Below are 22,397 nucleotides of genomic sequence, written 5' to 3'. Positions count from 1 at the left end.
AAAACAGACTGAGATTTTTTTCCTCGTACATTTAATCCGCTCCTTTTTTTTCTCTATTTTTTTGTCTAATTTGCTTTTTTGTCCCTTATCCTCACCCTCCACTTTTTCATTCACCCCTTTTTTCGCTAGATATATTTTTTTTTACAACCCCCACCCCCCACTACACGCCTCCTCTACCAGCGATCCCCCTACCGCTCCCCCCCCCCCGCCCCCCAATTCGCTAACTTGTGGCTGTTGTGATGCGTATTCCCGTAGATCCCAGCACCAGCCGGAGGTTCAGCCCCCCCTCCAGCAGCCTGCAGCCCGGCAAGATGAGCGAGGTCAGCCCGGTGGTGGTAGCCCAGCAGCAGCAGCAGCAGCAGCAGCAGCAGCAACAGGACGCGGCGGCCGCCGTGCCCCGGCTGCGCCCCCACGATAACCGCACCATGGTGGAGATCATCGCTGACCACCCCGCCGAGCTGGTCCGTACTGACAGCCCCAACTTCCTCTGCTCCGTCCTGCCCTCGCACTGGCGCTGCAACAAGACCCTCCCGGTGGCGTTCAAGGTGAGACACCCCCCTCCCGCAACCGCGGCCCGGGATGCTCCCCCCGCGCCCCCTGCCCTTCCTCCCGCAGGGGCTTCTGTGCCCCCCCCTCCCCCCCCGGCCCGCAGTGTCTCCGGTGATCCCCGTCCTGCAGGAGCTTCTGTGCCCCGCGGCCCGGAGGGATTTCTCTCTGTGTGTCCCGCAGTTCCACCCCCCCAGCCCCGTCCTTCAGTGCCTTCTGTGCCCCCCGGCCCGCAGGGACTTTTGTGTCCTCCTGTGCCCCGTCCTGCAGCATCTCAGTGCCTCACCGGGGTGAGGGCAGGGGTTTCTTGTGTCCGCCCGACGCCTTCGCCCCCGCGATGTCTCCCGTGGCCCTCGGGCTGCAGTGCCTCCTGTGCCCCCCCTCACGCCCCCAGCCCAGCAATGCCTCCCCGTGCACCCCCATCCTGCAATGCCTTCTGTGCCCTTGCGGCCCGGGGGGCTTCTCTGACCCCCAGTCCTGCAGTGACTCCCGTGTTCCCGCCCTCCCCTCCCAAGTGTTCAAGTCTTGGAGTGCCTTCTGTATCCTGTCACCGTCCAGCTGTGCCTCCTGTGCCCCCGTCCTGCCGCGATGTCTCGGAGTGCAGCCCCCGCAGTGCCTCTCACCCCCCTCTCCCGGTCCTGCAGTGGCCGCCGTGCCCCCCGTCCTGCCGCGCTTCCCGTGCCCGCCGTGCGCCGGCTCTGCCCCCCTCACCCGGCTGCGCCCCCGATGCCCCCCATGCTCTGCCCGCCCCCCTCTGCACGGCCCGCACCCCCGGAGCCATCCCGTTATCTCCATCCCCGCGGGGCTCTGCTGGCATGTTCCCCCCGCAGCCCAGGGGCACCCTGTGCCCCCCTCAGCATCCCCCCGGGAGACACCCCCTGCTCCCCATAGTCTCTCTCCATGGGCTTTTTTTTTTTTTTTTTTTTTGGAGAAACCTGCTTTCCCTCCCTGGGGAAGGAGGGATTCAGCCCTCGTCTGAGCTCAGTGTGGCACCCCTCCACCTCGAGAAATCAGTCCCTGACCCACGGGGGTTCCCCTTTCTCCTGTCCGCTCTTGGGAGTGGGACTGGAGGTTTTGGGGTGGCTCTGAAGCGTGCGGGGAGCGGCTGGAGTCCAAGGGTCAGGCTGCAGTGGCAGAGTGGGATCAGGGCTTTGCCCCCCAACAGCCCGGGCAGAGATGGGGCTGGGAAAGGGGGACATAGAGCACCTGGAGGCGGGGGACACGGCGCCCCTTCACTTCTCCTGGTGGACAGCCGAGGAAGTGGCTGCCCAGAGACGCTCTCCTTGGCAGGGTCGCATATTTCCATAATAAATCCCACCCCGCTCTGCACTGGGGATGCTGCTTTTAATTTTCTGTCTCCATCCCCACGGCGCGCTAATGAGAGGAAACGATTTTAGAAAAAAACCTGCAATAATAACAACAATAATTGCGGGCTTTAAAGCAAGCCTTTTTCCTCCTCTAGCAATATTTCCAAGTGTTCCCCCTGGAGTTTTCCTTCCCGTGGCTTTTGGTAGGGAGGAGGCGATGGCTGGGGTGTCCCTAAGTGCCTTCCTGAGCAGGGCATGGGTCAGAGTGAGGTGGGGTGGCCCTGCGAGGGTCTCAACATACCCACATTTTCCTGTGGAAAATAACACACCTGGAGATCCCTGAAAAGACAGAAAAGTTTGGAAACAGTCTCTCCCAGTGCGTTCCAGAACATCTTTTTCTTTTTCTTGCATTTCCCGACTGCCAGCCGTGTTATCATGCCCGTTTGTTCGGGAAGAAATAGTAAAAGTGCTTAAATGAGCCCCTGGTAAAGTGAGTGGTGATAAGGATAGAGGTTTGCTTTGAAGATGTTACCGGTGTGCGGGTGAGGCTTGGCTAAAGCGCTCGTGTGTGTGGGAACAGCTTGGAGAGGCTGGAAGTGCAAGTGGAACCCTTTGCACAGGGCCTGCTTGTGCAGGACACGATGGTTGGACTGAGCAGAAATGGCAGGAAAATGGGGTAGTGTAGCACTCAGAGGCTTTCTACATGTGGATCACAGTGATTCTGATTCAGAGGGGCTGCAGGGTAAGGAGGAGGAGCTTTCAGAGAATTATGATTATAATTTAATTGAGTGCTAGATAAAGTTGGTGTTATAGTTACTCTTTAAAGCAGGGATGCAGGAGCATTATTGTGCTCACGTTGCTGTTCTCATTTGAGGTGTCTGAGCTTTCTCCTACCTCACAGCAATTCAAAGGATGTGGTTGCATCTCATTAGAATAAGGGAAAGATCTAAACTAAATATTAAAGTATTTAGAATATTATTACAATAAGAATGCTTACCTGTGATAAAAAGGTAGACAAAGTATTAGACCATTCCCCAACCTTTTTGTGTTCATATATATGTATTTATATGTGTCATACATGTGGGTCTTGTGTTTGATTGCTGACATGGAGGTGTAGATCTGACCAATTTTCAGATGCGTCAGAGGCACACGTTGCCCCTTGCACCCGGCTGCTGTGGGTGCAGCTGTGTTTTCATATGCAATATGCGCTTTTTAAAATATGCCAAAATTATATATGCCCTTCTTTACCTGTAAATTAGTTTGAAACTCACTTGAAATACTTTTGACCATTTAAAAAAAAAAAATCTATTTCATTTTTCAAATGCAACTTGCATGCAGCTGCCTAGTAGTTTTAGACCAAAGGAGCTGTATGTATCATACAGTGAAACACTTGATTGTGTTACAACAGAATGGGAATCAGCTCTGAAAGGGAAAAAAGAGACAGATTTGAGCTATAGAAATCTCAGCTAAACAATAACTTGAACATGAAATAGCTCACAGACAACACACTTTGTGAAGTTTTATTGGCAATAAATAATATGTTGATGATAATGTTTTGAGTGGTGTGTTAAGTGCGCCATAATTCTCTCACAGCGATCTCGAGCAAAAACGTACGCTGGATATAGCACTGTTTTAATTTAAAAAAACAGATATAAATCACATGCAGGAGAGGAAGTATGTTATAAACAGTGCTGGGTTTGATTATAATTTTTTGAAATAGTGTTGGCTTAGCATTAGGTTTGAATTTTAAGTATTAATATTTGCACACACTGGGGAGGGAGTCCCTGTTGTTTGTTCACTAGGAAGATTGTTAATGCAGACTGGTTTTGTGGGGAAGAGTATTTGATGAGTACTTGTTAATACAGCTCTAGCTGTTAATATTCCAGCACAAAATAAATGGATATTGTTCACCCAGGTCCAAATCATATTCACTTCTTAATCTCAGTAGCCAGCAATACTTTATTTGAGTCGAATCATCAGAATTTGGCCCCTCTGTGGGAGTTTTTACTGCAAGTCATAAAGACCCAGATTGCCACATTAGAGGTTAGAAGTGACTTCTTTATGATGTTAATAGCAGCAGAGAGTCTTAGTGGACGTAAAGGCAGGGGGAAGAAATGGGATGTGGAGTCTAAAACATCTCCCCAGTAGCACCACAGTAGTTCAGGGTCTGTCAGCATTTCCCTCCAAACCCCAATTTTCAGAGTTTATAAGTCAGCTGTTTTAAATAGCTTCAAGCTGAAACCTGCTGTATAAATTTTCAGCCCAGATGTAGATTTGAAACAAAAAGTAGCACGAAAGTAGTTATTCTGTTTTAAGTTACAGGACACTGAAATGTTTTTAATAGTATCAGATGCTCTTTTGGCAATGTCTGGGAAAAGCATTTTCAATACAGAAGATTTTACATTGAGAGGTTGTTTTAATTCAGTGTTTTGCAAGAAAGCTTTTGAAGTGGCAGATATCAATGTTTGAGAGGAACTAGTTAGCATGTACACTAGTGTTGGCCTTTTTTTTTTTTCAGACAAGCATTTTACTCTGCAGAAAGTCTGAGTACCTTCTGTTGTATCGGAGTTTTGCTTTGTGCTTATAACTTCCGTCTTCAGGCTACATACTTTGGCCAGTTCAAATCCCACTGGACCGAAACTGGGCAAACAGGTTGCCTAACCAGAATTGTGTTATGCAAAAAACACATAGTTATTTTCAACTCATAAGAATTGCTTTGGTTTTATTTTGGGGATTCATGTACTTTTTTGAGCTCTAATTGAAAAGAAAAAAAAAAAAAAAAAGAGCAAAATCTACTTTTAATCATCAAAATGTCTAGGGAGCTTAATATGGAAAATAAAGATTTTGAAATAGTAGAGATATTGAGTATTAAAGAATAGGTAAGGAATGTGCGCTGTGACTACTTCTAGTCTTTAATTTTTAACACAATCCTTACTCATTTCACAGTGCATTTACAATCCTCTTTCTAAGAATATGTAATTAATTTTGTATTGATACATGGCATAATATTGCCAAATCAGGGTTTATGCCAACAGTCGTTCAGTTTGTACAATTACTTTTGAAAACTCTCAAAATTACAGGTACTTCTCCAGGTTTCAGACTTGTTTTGCAAAGCTTTTTTCTACCCAGCGCTTCTACGTACCTTTGCAATAGTCTTAGGCTGTTTTGTGGCAAGAAAGTATCAAAGTGAGAAAAAAATATGCCTTTTAGTCCTGGTGTGTGTCAGGGGAGCTTCCCATGTTATAGGGTTTTTTTTTTAATGAGCAAAAGTTTTTATTTTCATCTCTGACTTCAGTTTGTCTTATCCTTTGGTCCTCTCTGAAGGAGATGAACAGTGATACTGCATCCAAGCCTTCTCAGTAACGATGCTGCTCTTGATTAGTTGCAATCGCTCGGCGACAGCAGCGGCACGTGCAGCTCTGGGCTGATGGCTAAGCTGACAAATTGAACTGACACTGAGTGGAAAAGGCAGGAAAAAAAGCTCTGAAAAGCAGCAGAGGACAGAGGGGGGATTTTAAGGGATTTTACTCCCTCCTGCCAGGTGTTATAAGCTGCACCTGCGTTTGGGACTGAGACAGGGCTGTGATGGCACTACCTGTCCATGCTCTGCGAGTACCTGGGGAGAAAGAGGTGATCTGAGTCTTCAGGCACCTCATTCCCTCTTCCCAGGCCCTTTGCAGCCTTGTGCTTCCTCCTGTGCTCTCAGGTGCTTTGCATTTCTGGAGTTAATGTGATTTTTTTGTTGTTGTTTTGTGAGGTATAAAAGGCGTAGGGTGCAACTCCCTGGGATGCTGATGGGCATGACAAGACTGTCCGGAGATAACATGATCTGTTGCAGATTGGGAAGGGAGTGGTTTATGAGTAGTCTCAAGCCCCAAGCTTCACAGTTTGAGCCAGTATCCATTTGTTAATGGTTAGAGTCAGTTTTGTAATCTGTTCACCAGATTATTATTTGTTATTTGATTATTATTTATTATTCCTTTCACCTGGCTTTGAAGCTGTTAGACCTGGTTGCTGCCAGACCCAAGGCAGAGAGTTATTGGGACATCAGATCTTAGCAACAATGGTAGTTCCTTTGTTTTTATGTTCAGGGACTTTCATATGACTTTAAAGTAAAATCTTTGTTTGATACATGAAGACCTCGCAGTAGTTAGTGGCAAATCTTAGTTTATAGTTTTGACTGGTATTTACTGGTGTTTTATGCAAAAATAGAAAAGCAGATAAATTCTTTTCAAACAGTGTTTAAGCTTCACTTGCTTCTTTCTCTTCAATATTTCTTTTAAATAGAATAAGCTATAGTTTTCAGTAATATGGCCTATTTCTACATTATTATAATTCCTCCTTATTGTTTTAGAGAAACATTGTACAGTTCACTGGACCACATAATGCTCTCCCTATATATCCAGAACTCTTCATTCTTTCCACTGAATTAATATCACCTGCAACCTGCAATTATTAGTTTCAGCCAGGTTCATTTATGGAAAAGACATTTCAGGAAGGCCATGTGATAAAATGTAATATATATTACAGGAGACAGAATAAATTACTCTGAATAATATAAAAATTCATATCTGACCACGTAAATTGGTAATAACTACAAGGGGAGACACTTTGTAGCTTAAGATATTTTTTCAAGTTCTGGCTCAGCCTTGCAATATTTCTGAATCTCTTCTTGTTATAAATTTATTTTCAGCATCAGAATTAGCCAGCTGGGGAAAATGAGGTTATTTTATTAATACTTTTGTGGACATTTTTTCCCTGTGTGTATACTTTCTTCCTAGTAACTTAGCATTCCTGTGTAACTTTATTTTGCTTTAAGAAGCCACAGAGCACTAACACTGTAGGTATTCCTGGTGTTTTCAAATCAGAAGCTGTCTGCTCCATGACATTTATTTAATCAGATGTTGGAGCACTGCACAACCACTGAAGCATGAAAGGGAGACTATCAGGTAGCTGGAACGCAAGGAGAAATGAAATACTTAGATATCTTCTGTTCACCCATCCTGGAATTTGAGGGAGATATCAGCAGTAACCACATGCAACTCTTGCAAGCACTATGAAAATTTACATGCCTGCAAGGAAATACAGCTTTGTTTTATATTGCACATGAGGAGTTTGAATTCCAGCCATAAAGTGCTCCATTGTAGAGTGTGTTGGGCGTAGATCTTTGCCTGCTGGTGCCCGAGTGCCTCTCCTGGGATGAGTGGATGTATGGATCCCTCTGGCTTGAAGTCTGAGGAGCTCAGGGGTCTGGGTGATGGGTACAACCAGAATAGACCTCAATCTAGGTGATAAGGCTGCTAATACTAACTTCTAGCTTTCCATTTTAAATGCTTTCCCATGCATAATTTACAGATACAAGCCTTGCCTCATGTTCTCTTGCTGCTCCCTGCTTGCTAAGAACAAAGTTGTCCTTCAGAAAGCATTACAGCGTGCACTCAGCGTAAGGATGTTGAGTGTTTCTGAAGAAATGCAACAATGAAGAAGCTCTGAGAAATGGAGACAACACACGACGTCTCTGTGTTTGATGTGGCACTTTCTTCTGTGCGCAGCGAGTACCAGACTCTTCACCACAGAACTTCTTCACGAGTGTGGCAGCCTGCAGAGCTGGGAGGGGAGCACACACCTCCAAAGTGTGGCTTCACCAGTCATGATTGTCTCCCTGTCTTTATAGGTGGTGGCCTTAGGAGAAGTGCCTGACGGGACGGTGGTGACTGTCATGGCTGGAAACGATGAGAACTACTCTGCAGAGCTGCGAAATGCTTCTGCCGTGATGAAGAACCAGGTGGCCAGATTTAATGACTTACGATTTGTGGGCAGAAGTGGAAGAGGTAGGCCTTTTACGTGTTTGTAATAATGTGAAAAATGGTGCCAAGATGTCAAACTTACTTCACAATGAAATATTGATTAACCCATAAATCCATTGTTCATAGAATCACAGAAAAGTTTGGTTGGTAAGGGACCTTAAAGCTCAACCCCTTGCCATAAGCAGGGACACCTTCCACTAGACCACTTTTTTCAAGTTGTCAGTCTTTTTTTTTTTGTAGTGATGTACACATATTTTATTGTCAAACTTCAGCATTTGCACAAAGCAAGTTGGGAGTCTCTGTAGCTTTTTATCAGACAGAGGTTTTGAAAAACAATTCAGGGAGTACCTGCTTCCCTGTTTGAATCACACAGGAAAGGTGGAAGGAAAAGGGAATATCTGTGATCCAGGTTATGCAGAGTCAGGGGAGTGTATTTTGGGCCATGGCAGTGAGAGGTGGAGAATTCCCTTTAGCAGTAGAGCCACTTCTGAAGTTGTAGAAGACCTGTAATTAGGGGGATTTTGCATATCACATGTTCTACAGGTTGTATTCTTTAGGGACTTAAATCTTTCAAGGCTTAGCAGCTGTTGGTAGAAAGCTTGCTAGTGGCTTCTCTGCCCTTTAAACCAAACCATTGATAACCTGTGAAAATCACCCCCACATTTCTTTTGAGTAAGCTGGTTGACTTTTTATGAATTGCTGGTAACCTTGGACATGAACTAAATTCAACCTTTACTTTAAATGACAGGGTAACTTTCTTTTTTTTTTTTTTTTTTTTTTTTTTTTTTTTTTTTTTTTTGAGATGTAGAGTGCTGTCATTGTCTTCCAGCTCTTTAAGAGTGTCCTATAATCTGAAAACTGCAGTGCACTTATAGAAAGCTTTTGTAATCATTGCAAATTTTCAAGAATTCCTCTTTAAGGGTCGCACACCAGCTTTCAAACTTCAGGTAATGATTGAAAGGATAGCTCAAAGGAAGCCGGCATTGCAGCTCTTGTTGCAGAAGTCTTCAGAGTAGTGTTGTATCGGTCATTGATCCAACCTACATATTTTTTTCCTTTATGTGTTTGAAGTGATTATTAATTTTTTTCTAAATTAATCCCGCATGAGGCAAAACAAAGCAAAAGAAGCAGAATAATTGTGCTGGGAAATTAGCAATAAGGCAAATTTTACAGTAAGATTCTTTAGAAATCAGTTGCAGTTATTCTTATAGAAGGAAAGAGTTTTTGTCCAAAAAAAAAAATTAAATATATGACAGAGGCCCAGATAGTCCAGATCAGTCAGCACATTTTTACAAGTGCTTTGTGAAACTGAGTCCATTAGCATGACTTACAGTGACTATTCTTTATTTTAATTACCTAGCCAAAAATTCTCTTTATCATTTTAGAACTTAAAAAGTATTAATAATAGAGAATAACTTGAAAGAAAGAATAATTTTACCATCAGTAATACAACAGAAATATGGAGTTTATTCCCCCTGTGAATAAGGTGTTGCATATCTCTTCCATTTGTCTTCTTTAAATAGTCAGTTTGCTTTGTTATTCTGCTGATGGATTAGGTTTGAAAGTTCTCTGGTTCCATCTCTACTGCTTTGCAGTAGAAGTTCAGTAGTGTATCAGCCTTTTAGTAGTGCTGAAAAAGGACTGAAATGTGATGCACTACCTCTGATCTGAGGATTTCATTTCAAACCTATGATATATACTTTTTATTAAAGCATAGGAAATGAAATACATGGCCTAAAGCCTCGGTAGATACAGACACAAACACAGAGCTCCTAAAATTTGGTTTCAGTAGTTTAATTTATATTTTTATCTAGCAGACTTGGAATAGACTTTTTCTCTGATCAATCTGAGCAGAATCTATGGAAAAGTGATAGTATACTTTTCAAACCCTCAACATATTTATTTAAGAGACTTCAAAGAAAAACAAAGGGTGTGCACTGTATTACTATATTGGCTTTCTGAGTTTTGGCTAGTTTCCCAAGTAGCAATTTTTATATTTAAAAAAAAAAGGAAAAAAAAAAAAAAAGGAAGAAAAAAGACAGACTTAACTGCTTGCAGACTTTTCACGCATGGAAGATGAAGAAAGCTTCTTTTGATGAAGTGTAATTATGTCCAAACAGAGCTGACCCCCTCCCCCTATATTTCTTATGATCTTAACGGAAGAAAGTAGGGCTTTCCCTTTGAAGCAGCCGGGACTCAGTGGAGGATCTGAAATGCTGCATTCTCCTGCCAGAGGCAGGATGGAGAAATTGGTCCAGACTTGTCTTCCAGACTTAGAACAGAGAGGGGGAGAAAGAGTGAGAGAGAAGGAGAGTTATCATTGATGATGGATTTTTAGAACTCTGCTTAAAATAGAAGGAAAAGAAATCAGTAGTTACAAACAGAAGTGAGAAAGCTCCCTACATAGACAAATATCAGTAAATACAAGTCCTGAAGTAGAGCAGAAAAAATAAATTAATAAAGAAGCTATTTTTCGGTGGCAAGAAACTAATCCACACCTGTTCCTGACTTGAGATTTACATCTTTCTAAGCAGCTCGTGCTTTGATCTCTGTATCTCTAAATTTGATTGTGAAGTCTGAATCATCAACTTACCACTTCACCTCCTCTCCCACGTTTTTACTTGCTTCCCATGGCTCAATGGAGAAACCCGATTTTTATACATATTCATTTTGTTTGCCTGACAGAAGCTTCACGTTTCTGTTTGCATAATTTCTCTTAAACACCTTTTTTGGATTCATGAGAGTAAGTAACTGGAGTGTTTGATGCAAATGCAGCAGTTGTTAGTATGTGGTTTTCAGGCAGTAGCTCACTTTTACAAGCTCGATCCACAGCGTAGAGAAGAAAGAATTCCTGTCTTCAATAAGCAAAGGATCATAACCTTAATTTTGTTGTGTCCCGATACTTTAATCACATTAGCATCTAACTGAAAAAATATGCAACACACACACACAAGCTGCCGAGTCTCCTTTCAAGCTCTTTTCTGGGGTTTGCCTTGTGCTTCAGCATATGTCCATCTCATCTTCCTCTGTGTCAGCTCGGCTCACATGTGTGAATAACAAAGAATGCACAGTTTAGACACACTGAAGCAATAGTGCCAGATGACTGCTTGGCTGGGGAATTTAATAAAAGAGAGCTACAATTAGTCTGTAGCCTCTGAAAGTGGATAGTTGAAATGACTAAGGGCAATAAAGAAAGGTGATAAAAAGTGCATTAAAGGATTTTGTAGCTGAGGAGGGATAGCTGTGAAATAGCTGTCGAAGGCATCAGCATCACTGAAATGGGGGACCTTAAACATTTATTTCATTCTTAATCCTGTAATATGTAAATCATTTCTTGAAAGCTCTGGACTGCCCTGGCAGGGCCGTGCAGCTCCCCACAATGAAGGGCTCTGTGGTTTATGGAGTGTGAGGGGGCTTCATCAGTGTTACTTCACCCACACTTTGGTTTGTAAAATACCAGTTAGGGGTCAAAACCAATTTCCCTCTCAAATTAGCTGCTTACCTCTTCAGCTCAGGCTGGCCAGGGGGTGACAATTCAGCAATTCTCACTATCAAGGTCCAAATGTAGTTCTTTTTATTAAGGAATGCATTTTTTCTAGCCACTGTATCCTGTTGAGATATATTTAGTTTTGAAAATATTGCAGTGCTTTTCTACAGAACGATTTTGCAGGTTCTTAAAAATAGTATATTTTGTTAATTTTTTGTCATAATAGACATTTATAGGGATTTGTTATATAAAGAGAACAATAGCATGTAAGGCCAAATTCTTCATTCAAAGATGTATAGAAAAGCCCCTTTTAGTGTCTTTGTTACCAGTAATATTCTACTGACCATCTAAGGGTTACTGTGATCTGAATGTCACCAGCATACAATTTCATAGTCACAACTTTTTAGCATGGTAAGCTGGTGCCAAAGGAAGCCTTAAACCTGAGTCTGGAGAACTATATATATTTGTGCAGTGGGCCGAATTCCTCTTGGGAGAGGGATAAAAGGCACAGACACTTTTCAGCACTGAACAAGCAGTGTGGAGGCACTGCAGGGCTGCTGTGTGTGTGAAAGCTGCCCACGCCCTGTGCTGTCAGGACACACAGTTCACCTCTGGGACTGCAGGTGGGCAGGACTGGACATCCAAAATACACCTAACTCTGCTCCTGGGATGATTTAGGAAATAATCCTTTTTCCAGTGAAAATGGGGAAAGCCACCTTCAGCCACGCCGCTGAGACAGAATTCGGCATCCTGAGATTTTTGCGTGCTTAAACTGACAGAAGGCAGGTTTAAATTGGATATTAGGAAGAAATAGTGAAGGTGGTGACTCACTGGCATGGGTTGCCCAGAGGAGCTATGAATGCTCCATCTCTGAAAGTGTTTAAGGCAGGCTTGGATTGGGCTTGGAGCAACCTTGTCTAGTGGAAGGTGTCCCTGTCCATGGCAGGGGGATTGGAACAAGATGATTTTTAAGGTCCGTTCCAACCCAAACCATTCTATAATTCTATTTGCCAGGGTCCTGACCTTCCCTCTAACCTGCATCTCCCAGAGAGCTGGGCACAGCTGGAGTACAGCTTCACCTGGAAAATCATTTTACTCTGAATGACAGTTGTATTTCCTTTAAAAAAAATCCATGTCACATTCTAGTTCATGAAAATTATAGCCAAGACAGTTTGAAGTTGCACTTCTGATAATAAATGATGCATGTCTCAGGCAGGTTTGGGGGATATACGATTTGGACCAGAAAGAAAGACCAATTACTAGATTTGACAGACAAAGCTCTGTTCTGTATTATGCCTTATATTTAAGCTGTTCTATATTAGGCCTGAAAAAACTGCATTAACTTTGTGCTGTTACATATCGTTTAAGATTTGTGCCTTGATTGAATGCCTTCAGAGTTCAGCAAGAGGAAAAGCCCTAGCAGCAAAAATGCACAAATACACCCAGGGAGGAGGGGAAAAAAAAAAGAAAAAAAAAAGAGCTTTAAGTGTCTGGTAAAGTAGCAGCTTAAATGAGCATGAAGGCCAAAGATTGCTGACTGTTTTATTGAGTCACTGTTGTACGCCCACCTTTTCCTGTCTTGAAACAGTTTTCAGTTTTGACTATCTGACATGAGTAACCGTTGCATATCTAACAGATTACAACTGTCAGTGAGTCTCCCAAACGGGGGCCAGCGCCTGTGAGAATGTGTGCTCAGATGCAGTCAGCTCCCTTTATTTATTTCTTTTTAACGTTTTCATTCAGCTGAAGGCTGTAGATGGTCTTGTGCAATCTCTGCCTGAATTCAAGCTTTGAAAAGTAAAAAAAAAAAAATCAACACAAAAAAAAAACCCACAATGAAGACTGACGATAGCAAAGTACATGCACACAGACATTGCTCACCCTCACAGGAAAGTTGGGGGCTTTCTTGGTATTTCATAGATGGAATATGTGTAGGGAAAAAAGGCGTGTTCCATAATAATGATATCATCACATTAGCCCTGGCATATGAAGGACAGAGACACGGACTCCCTGTTAAAAATTTTCCCAGGAGGAAAATATATTCTTTCCTCATCTTATTGTAGTCAAGTCAAACAAATGAAATGATAAAACTGTGTGAAGTAAATAACATGTGGTCACATTCTGCTCTCTGTCACACAGCTGCAAAACTGGAGTAAATTTTTAAATTATCTGACTTGCTTTGGATTTACACCACTTTCAATGCAGCAAAGAATTTGGTTTGTCCTCAGCAGTGAATCACTTTTGTTCTGTCATTGTATGATGACCCATTATTAAATAAGAAACATTTAGATTGTCAACACATGGACGTATTCTTGACATAGAGTAAAACTGAAGGGGAGGAAAACTCCTATGGTCAGTTATGTTTTTAATTTTCACGATTGTGGTAACGACAGGGAATAATTTTAAACTGATTCTTTACTGAACATGCATGTGACTGTTTTCATGTTGTAATCACTCATTCCTTGTTGTTTTTTTCCTTTGTAGGGAAGAGCTTTACTTTGACAATAACTGTCCTGACAAATCCCCCCCAAGTCGCTACATACCACAGAGCTATAAAGGTTACAGTGGATGGGCCAAGAGAGCCAAGAAGTGAGTATTATATCCTTCTTTTTGCTCTTATGCCTGCTTAATTTTGCTTAACAGAAACCTGTAAATGAAATACGTATATCTTTGTCAAGCACTGGTTTTTGCTCAGCAAAATATGTGAGTGCATGGTTAATTTGGACTCTATTAGACCACACACATACTTGCATTAAACACTCACTTAAGTGCTTGGCTGAATTTGGGCAATCCCAAACCTGATTCTCATTCACATCAAGGTCTTGATACATTATCTGCCAGTGTAAATGAGAACTAAACCCAGTGTATGTATATATAATCTGATTTAGACACAGTAGATACAATCCTGCAACGTGCTGCATTTCCTGAACTCCTGTAAACTTCCAACTGAAGACATTTAGAACAAAACTGATCTTTCAGGATCAGTCCTAGCATAAAGAGGAAACATATAATATAGTGCCTTTTTGTTTGCCCTTAAATTCTTTTGCCATCAGATAATTAATGCACCTGGTTAATCTCATCATACCTGAAGTTGGTTTTCAGCTATGGACTCATCATAGACCCCTCAGGGGCCAAAGAAAGATTTAAAAAAAAAAAGCAGTATATCAACAGCATAGTCTTTGTTTCTTATTTGTGCACAGAAAATATATTTTTTTAAAACATAGTCCAGCAGATTTTCACCCAGCACGTTTATCTCATAGCCATGCAAGCTCACTAAGAATCTATTTGCCATGATTTATCTATTTTGCAATGGCTGTACTTTTATGACAATTGGGTTTTGTCATGTCCTAGCAGTTTTATGGGTAGCACTTATTTTTAGATACAGTCAAGTCTGCTTAATCCATCAGGATTTATCTGGCTGTCTCTCTGTCTTGCACATTTAGCTGGTAACCAGTCTCACATCATATGGGTATCACTGATGAGCCAGCTCTCGAGTTTTTTTCTTAATCTAACTAGAAATGACTCTAAATTGATTGGATTAGCCAGGTATAGCATTATTTAAATTACACTTAGAGATTAAGAATTATTTGATGAATAACCACATTAAAAGAATCCCTATAATGGAAGCATCTCAAATAATTATTTTGCCTTTGATCTGCACATACAAACACAACCTTCAAGGAGCTTTCATGGTGTTTTGTTTAAAATACCACAAAGACAGAAGTAGAAAGATGTAGACAGAATTCATGCAGTTAAGTGTTTCTCGTGCCAATACATGCTGCAGTCACCTCCTCTTACACTGAGGTGGGAACTGAAATGCTCCCTGTAAGAACTGTCCAGTCTGTAGAGTTTCACCTTGAAGAACAGCTAAGAAAAAGCAAATAGCTCTGGATATATTTCTTTAGGTACATACTTGTGGTGCTACCTGCTCACAGCTGAGGTGTCCTGTTGTCACAGCGGGGGGGATTTTTGTTCTGTCTTCTCTCTGTGAGTCAGTTCCCATTTTTAATTTTCACTTGCAGCTGGTGCTCCATGTAACTTACTTGGAGGACACTGGGGAAGCTGCATTCATGGAATAAAAAGCAGGTAGTAAGTTATGCATCATTTAGCCATTCTCATCTGGAGGCTACTTCCATGTATTGATGCATCTGGAAAAGAGGAAATCTCCTGGCAGAGGACACAGCTGTGGTGAAAGAGCAGAGAGGTTTGAAAGTGATGTGTGGAGAGTAGTATGGATTACCCTGTGCAGCACAGAAAGGGATCCTGCTGGCATGGGGATGTTTTGGTGATCTGTGAATTGAAAGTGAGTTTGCGTTCATAGAATTTAACAAGATCTCCGAGTTCTGCTGGAATTTTTTACTTTAGACCTAAGAGGCCTCTGTATGTAGATACCTATTTGCTGGTGTTTTCAAATAGCTGAGCCTAGAAATGCTCAGTAACTGAGTGCTTATGGCCTACATGAAATTATTGTGTCCTTCTTAATCTTTTTCTTTTATTTCTTCTTTTCCCTTTTTTTTTTTTTTTTTTTTTTTTAAGAAAGTAGATTTTGAGCTTGAATGTCCATTTGTTTTGGTAGAATACTCCAATCTTATCCTTTCAAGTCATTCTGAAAGGATTCATACATCTCTGGAATGGCTCATCATTAAACTTGAATTTGTAGGGAAAGAGTAACTCCAGTGAGCTCTGGGAGTTTCACTGAAGTTTTGCTTCCTTCTTAGAGACCCTGCAATTGTGTAGATACATTAGTTTGGTAGCAATCATTCAATGACTGTATCTGGCTTTTATGTTGCATAAGGAAAATAAGGTGGTTGGGGGCAATAAGGAATTCAAGGAGCAGCTCTGATAGCAAATGTGTTTGTCTTAAAAATTTATGTATCGGGAAATAGTGCCCCTCTCTGCCAGGATCTGTATTTCACTTCACTGTTTCAAGCATGTTATCCTAGTTTTCCTCTCTCTGGCAGCTCAACCAGAGCTGTCACATCACAAACAACTTTTTTCTTAATATACACATCTGGCGTTGGCAGTTGGAGCAACTTCATAAGAGCACATGATCATCATTCATTACAAGATTAAAAAGTACCCCATGGCATCATTGATGTTTTTTAACTTTGATCTTTTGCAGTTGTGATTCATCTCAGTTATAAAACTTCCCTTTAAAGGAACACCAACCAATGACTTATTAGAACCTTCATTCTAAGGAGTGTAAACATAAAATTATGCACATCTTTACAAAATGTCATTTACTTTGTTGCCAGCTTATCATTTTAAGACATGACATCATGCTTTAGATCGTGAATTTGTAAGGCTTGTTTATAGGCAAGGCACTCTGACCTTCTGTTGGCAAGTTGACTCAAGCAAACGAAAGCTGCGAGGTTCCCAGCAGCAGCAGCAGCAAAGCCATGACAGACATCACAGACATTTAGAGCCTGACTTCAGGAGTGCTGAACAGTCGTGGCATGCAGGGACTCCAGTTGGTGTTTTGGATGCTCAGCACTTCAGAAAGTCGGGTTCTTAAATGTAAGTGCCATTTAGTCATATTAAACATCTGCTTGTAGAAGCTTGCTGCCTTGCCTCTCTGTTATTATTTGAAAATATTTTAATAGAGACAGTGATGTCAGGTTGCTCTGTTAGGAAAACTTGCCCATTTCTATATGAGAAAAGGACTTCTGATGATTTTTTTTTCTCAGAAGATATTTATTTAATTTTACCTAACCTCTTCCAATCTATCTAGATTACTGTCCAGGGACATCTTTGGTGTTGCAGTTTCTATCCTGGATTGAGACAGTGCTTTACACTCTGAGTGATGTAGTCTAGAGACAGGGTTGTATAAGATCCTTGGGAATCATTAGCAAATCTTGCAGATATTTTTCTCTCCTCATAACCAGGATAAAACCTCTGCCATATGCAGATCTTAGCCAGCAGAGCTGCCTTCCAGCTGGGAGGACTGAAAGAAGTTTTCCAGAGAAGTTTTCATGAGGTCATAACTGACCAACAGATAGCCAGAGATTACTGTAAAGGAAGTCAAAGGAGGAAAAAAAAGCAAAGAAACCACCCAAATCTTTACCTAAGCCTCCCTTTAATGCCTTTGCCTTACCTCATTACAACTACAGAAATAATGATTTGCCCATCCATAGAGATACCTTTAGAATAGGAGGCACATCCTCCTGTCTGGCCACTTTTGGAACAAACCCAGTCATGAGGGAATCATGAGGAAGGAGGGAGGAGAAGTCTATATATTTTTATATTTTGCCTGACATCCAGAAACTTTAGTTTGTCTCTAATCAAAGGTAGGCTCCAAAGTCACCAACCCCAACTTTCTTTATCAGTGTGAATGGAAAAGCAGCTCTGAGCTTTGAGCTGAAGCGTTTGAGCTGAGGCAGAAAACTGCTCTGCTTCATTCAGCTCCCGAGCATTTCTCTGCTGCCGCAGCTTGCAAGGTGCACACGTGATGAAAGGTATGAGCAAACATCACATCGCCTTTTTGTCTGTGCACGCTGCGGAAGGCAGCGAGAGCCAGCCAGGGGTTCTGCTCAGCCCCCACATTAACTGTTTGGCCAACCCGGCTTATAAAACGCAGATAAGTGATTGAGATTTTTGAGATTCCTCGACTTAAAATCATAACAGTTTTTAGGAAGTTCTCCCTCTTTTCTTTCAAAGGCGGAGAGGGTGGAGGGATAAGTCTGAGGCGAGTGGAATGTGCTTTGGAGTAGAACAGCTTTAAATCTTTCAGTTTGCCTTTCTTTTCTTAATTTTTCTTATTTTTCTTTTTTTTTTTCTTCCCTTCTTTCCTTTTTTTTTTCTCTTCTTTTTTTTTTTTTTTTTTTTTTTTTTTTTTTTTTTTTTTTTGTTGACTGCCTGTCAGGAGCTGGGCTGGTGGCCAAGCAGGAAATGACACATCGAGAGGCATTTGTGTTGTGCAACATTTTGTGGAACTGATGCAAGGATACATTGTCTGTTTACGCATTCCTCTGCTAACAGCCTGCATGGCAGTAATTTTATTCAGGGACACATGGCATGCTACAGCAAGGAGTTAGAGCCTTAACATCTCTTTATGCAGAATTATCACAGCAGTTAAAACACTTTGTGTGTCCCCCGTTTTGAATAGTCTCTGGCCTGCCTTCAAAAACCACTCTACCAGCCCCCCTTCCTTCCCAAGAATATATTTGTTTGACTGTGGGGTTTTTTTTGCACTGTGGTAAATTAGAGCAGTGCTAAGAGAGAGAGAGAGAGAGAGAGACTTTGCAGAACAAGAGGAAATTTTACAGGCAGGTTCCTACTTCATGCATCTACCTCAGACTGAATGGAGCAGCGCAGCTTTTTCGGGTGATGCGTTGCAGACGCTGAAGGCGTCAGTTTGCATCTGCATGTGGTTTGGCATGGGGAGGTTTTTAATTAAAGTCAATGCTAAATACCCCGAGATGTGATGAGCGAGTCTTGGGGTTTCATCCAAACCTAAGTTAGAAAATCCGTGGCTCTCTCTGGTGTCTTTCAGAGTGACAGATCTCTGCTGAGCTTGGCTGGGTAGGTCTGGATTTATCCCAGTGGCTGTGGGAGTAGAGGAAGGCAGAGTGGGCGGTCCGGGGTTTGAAAGTTGCTCTAAATGACTTTGTAGAGCTTAATGCATGCACTCTAATGCTCCTTTGTAAGAAACGAGGCAAAATGTGATTGTACAGCCAGAGGAATATTCAGTGGGGCCATGGTTTAGGTTCTTTTCTGTGACTGTCATTAGTGTATCTGAGCATGAGCATGGTCCACTTACAGGCTGGGACCTGACTTCCTTGTCACTAGGTCCCCAGTAAGGAGTTCAGTGTTTCTGTTTCCAGTGGTACAACACCAGGTCCTTACTGCAGTGTAAAAGGCAAGACAGAGTTTCACTCACCATCATTTGTTGCTGGTTTATTTTTTGCATATGTGTAATTTCACAGAACTGTTCTAGTTGGGGACTGGAGGTCCTGAGCGTTCCCGGAGGTTCTAAGAGGCTGGTGTGATGATTCAAGTGTTCCTCACCAGAGGTGACAGACGCTGCATATGCCAGTGGTTTAGGTTTACTTTTGAGATGAGTGTGCAACCCACAGAGCAGGGCTCCTTACAGTTACCTCAACCAGTAGCGAGGCACAGGCACAGGTTTCCCAGAGAAGCTGGGGCTGCCCCATGCCTGGAAGTGTTCAAGGCCAGGTTGGACAGGTCTTGGAGTGACCTGGGAGAGTGGAAGGTCTCTCTGCCCATGGCTGGGGCATTGGAACCAGATGATTTTTAAGGTCTCTCCCAACCCAAACTATTCTATGATTCCATGATTCCATGATGCATGCTGCCATGATAAGGTGACCTGAGACTGTTGGGGTGGTAGCTACATCCCAAGGACCAGCTGGTTCTTACTTCTTCCACTGTGGCTAGAGAGGGGCTCATGCATAAAATCTCATTGTCTGAGAAGCAGACTGTGAGACAAAATAATTTCTGGTGATTGTGACTTTTTTCTGCTGGTCTAGTACATAGAGTGAGTCAAAAGCAAAATCTGCTTAGTTCACTCATGGCTTAAATTCATGCACTGTAAGAACTCAGAACTGCTGAGTTCTGAAATCTCAGGGATCTGTGTGACAGCACTGGGGCTCTCTCCATAGGAGGACACTGCAGCCCAGAAAGGTGACAGAGTGACCATGTATTCACTGTTATGGTGACAAGATTATGTAAAACAAATGCACAAGTCTGAGCATAAAACCATTCTGTAAAATGTCCTCACCAACAGCAATGCAGTTTTGGTTTGTATTTGTCAACAGAACAGATTGTTTCCATCCCATTGTAGAGGGAACACTTGCTTCCAAGCAAATCTATTCCTAGTACATTTGGCATGTAATTTGGCCATCACAGTGATTTTTTCATATTGCAGCTATGGCTGTTTGTATTCAAAGTGTCCCTCCAAGCTACAAATAAAATCATGGCCCCTCTATGTAGTTGTGTTGCTCAGCAGTATGATAAGAGAGTTTTGGCCTGAATAGCTCACAATCTCCATTTAATATACGGATGGGGAAAAGGGGTTATAACCAAACAAATGAAGTAACAGTGGAAGTGAGTTCATTCTGTGTCTCCACAGGGCATGACTACAAGGAGAGGAAAAGGGGTGACCATTTCACAGTCATAAAGTCCATTAGGCTGGGAAAGACCTCTGAGATCAAGTCCAGCCTATACGCAACCAGCTCCATGTCAGCCAGACTGTGGCACTGAGTGCCACATCCAGTCTTTCCTTAAACACCTCCAGGGACAGTGACTTTTTATAATTTTATGACTCTACTCCATGTTGGTCCTGTGGAGGAGGATAGTATTAAAAAAGGCATTAGAGTAGCTTTCCACAGACCATTTTGTTCCATAATTTTCTCCCAAGGGAACTGTTGGACCCTGTCACTTTTGAAATACATTTAGCTTGTAGCTACTACTATCAGCTTTTTTTTCTTACTCTTCAGTGTAGTGCCTCTTATACATCTCCCTTCACTTCCCAACGTGGTTTGGGAAATAAGGAACAGAGTGAATATATTTGGAAGACACTGCATCAGAACAGTGTAAGTGAAGTACTTAGGTAGCACTTGCTTACTGTCTATTCCAAATTTCTGTTTTAAGTTTTTATAAAATTTATTTTTATTCTCCATATAAACTTCATTCTCCACTGAAACATGGTCATCCCAGACGTGAAACACAGATGCTGATTTAACCAGACAAGGAATGCAGAAGAGGAAATGAGGATGAATATCATACTTAATTGAAACTTCAGGGGAAGAAACTGAGTAATGATCTCATGCTGCAGTATGTTTGGGATGCCAGAATCCCTACTCAGATGAAGAAGTGGGTTTCTTAGTGCCTGTATCTCAGATCCCCTATATATGCTCAGATCCCCTATTATAAATCTCATTACAGTAGGCCAGCTTACTGAGCACAATAGTGGCTCACTGTGTGCTAGGAGTGCCTTTCAGATCTCCAAAAATCAGACCTGTAGAGTAGCTTTCCTCTGAAGTGAATGAAGAGACACAGGCCCTTGCAGAGAGTGATTCATATGTTAATGCTTGTCTTAGAGAGCAGTGAAGTGTCCTTTGGACTCTCATCCCTTTCCATTGATACTTGAGTGGAGGTTTGATGACTAGCCTAGACTAGACACCCTGGTCTGGAGATGGCTGGAATCAGATGAGATTAGCAGATATTATAGGCCCAAAGTGTACTAAGCCTGCTGTGTAGCTCAGACAGCCCGAGTTAGCTGTAAGGCAGGTAGCCCAGGGTGCAGTCACAGGGAGCAGGGGCTCAGCGTTGGATTAACCCAGTGTTCACTCACCTTCTTGGGTGGGGGCTTTGTCTGGTGTTGAACGGTGAACAGTTTCTGCTGCTTTTTTTTTGACAGCATAAGGAATTGTTTAAAGCTGACTTTGAAGTGTGTCTACAGCTGCCATAATGAGTGCAGTGTACATACCTTAGAAATGATGCTATCTGCTAAGGCATCATTATCACCTCCTGCAGGATTTCAGTAGTCAGGTACTGCTCAGGCCCCACTCAGCTTGGGTTGTGTGAATTGCTGAGATTAAAACTCGTGTTATTTAGCTGTAGGGAGAGTAAGGTTCTCACACTACAGTTGCAACTATGTAAGAAACATTACAAAGGTGACAATTCACTTTACAGGCATTGCCTAAAGGTGAAGAATATTGGGGAATACATTTGAAGATTTTCCTTACACTGGGAAGTACTCCGTGATTCCAATGTTTCTTCTTCACGACGGAACATATTAATTGTTCCTCACTCATTCAAACTTAACGTGCTGCCCATTCTCCTGTGGTTCTGAGATGTAATCTTTCCCACAGCGTGGGAAGACAAACCCTTTCACCTGATTATTGCCAGCATAAATGTTTAATGCTTCCATCCCTCTTCAAACTCTCCCACTCTATTTTGTGAACTTTACTCCCACTTCATAATGCCCCGCTTCTTTAGTAGCCCTGCTCATTTAAATTCAGGGTGCCAAAGGAGGTATTAATCAGGGTGCTTACAAGTGCAGAATCTGCTTCCTGCCTGTCTGTAATCCATGTGAGTAATGCCAATTAGTTGTCTGCTTCCTTAAATCCTCATGCACTTTCTCATTCTTGCATTCCTGCAGCAGTAGACATGGTCTTCAGTGTCAGTGCAGTCAGAGGCACTTGGTGGTGTTTTGTTTCATTGCTCTTAGAGCTCAACAGGAAAATCATCACCTCTGAAGCACCGCAGAAGTGTGCTGGGGAAGAAATG

General features: G+C 42.3%; 1 protein-coding gene across 1 annotated transcript in view; it reads left to right on the top strand.

Moving 5' to 3' along the window:
• Positions 1-22,397, top strand: part of RUNX2 (RUNX family transcription factor 2) — a 215,120-nt gene that overhangs the window by 58,685 nt on the left and 134,038 nt on the right. The window contains exons 3-5 of the mRNA XM_053937709.1: positions 256-545; positions 7,528-7,684; positions 13,632-13,736. Coding sequence (XP_053793684.1) covers positions 256-545; positions 7,528-7,684; positions 13,632-13,736 — 552 coding nt within the window. The remainder of the gene's footprint in view (positions 1-255; positions 546-7,527; positions 7,685-13,631; positions 13,737-22,397) is intronic.

This window comes from Vidua chalybeata, chromosome 3 (assembly GCF_026979565.1).
Source record: "Vidua chalybeata isolate OUT-0048 chromosome 3, bVidCha1 merged haplotype, whole genome shotgun sequence".
NCBI classification, from domain to species: Eukaryota; Metazoa; Chordata; class Aves; order Passeriformes; family Viduidae; genus Vidua; species Vidua chalybeata.
The sequence above is the reverse complement of the archived record's forward strand: the minus strand, read 5'-3'. Positions and strand labels throughout refer to the sequence as shown.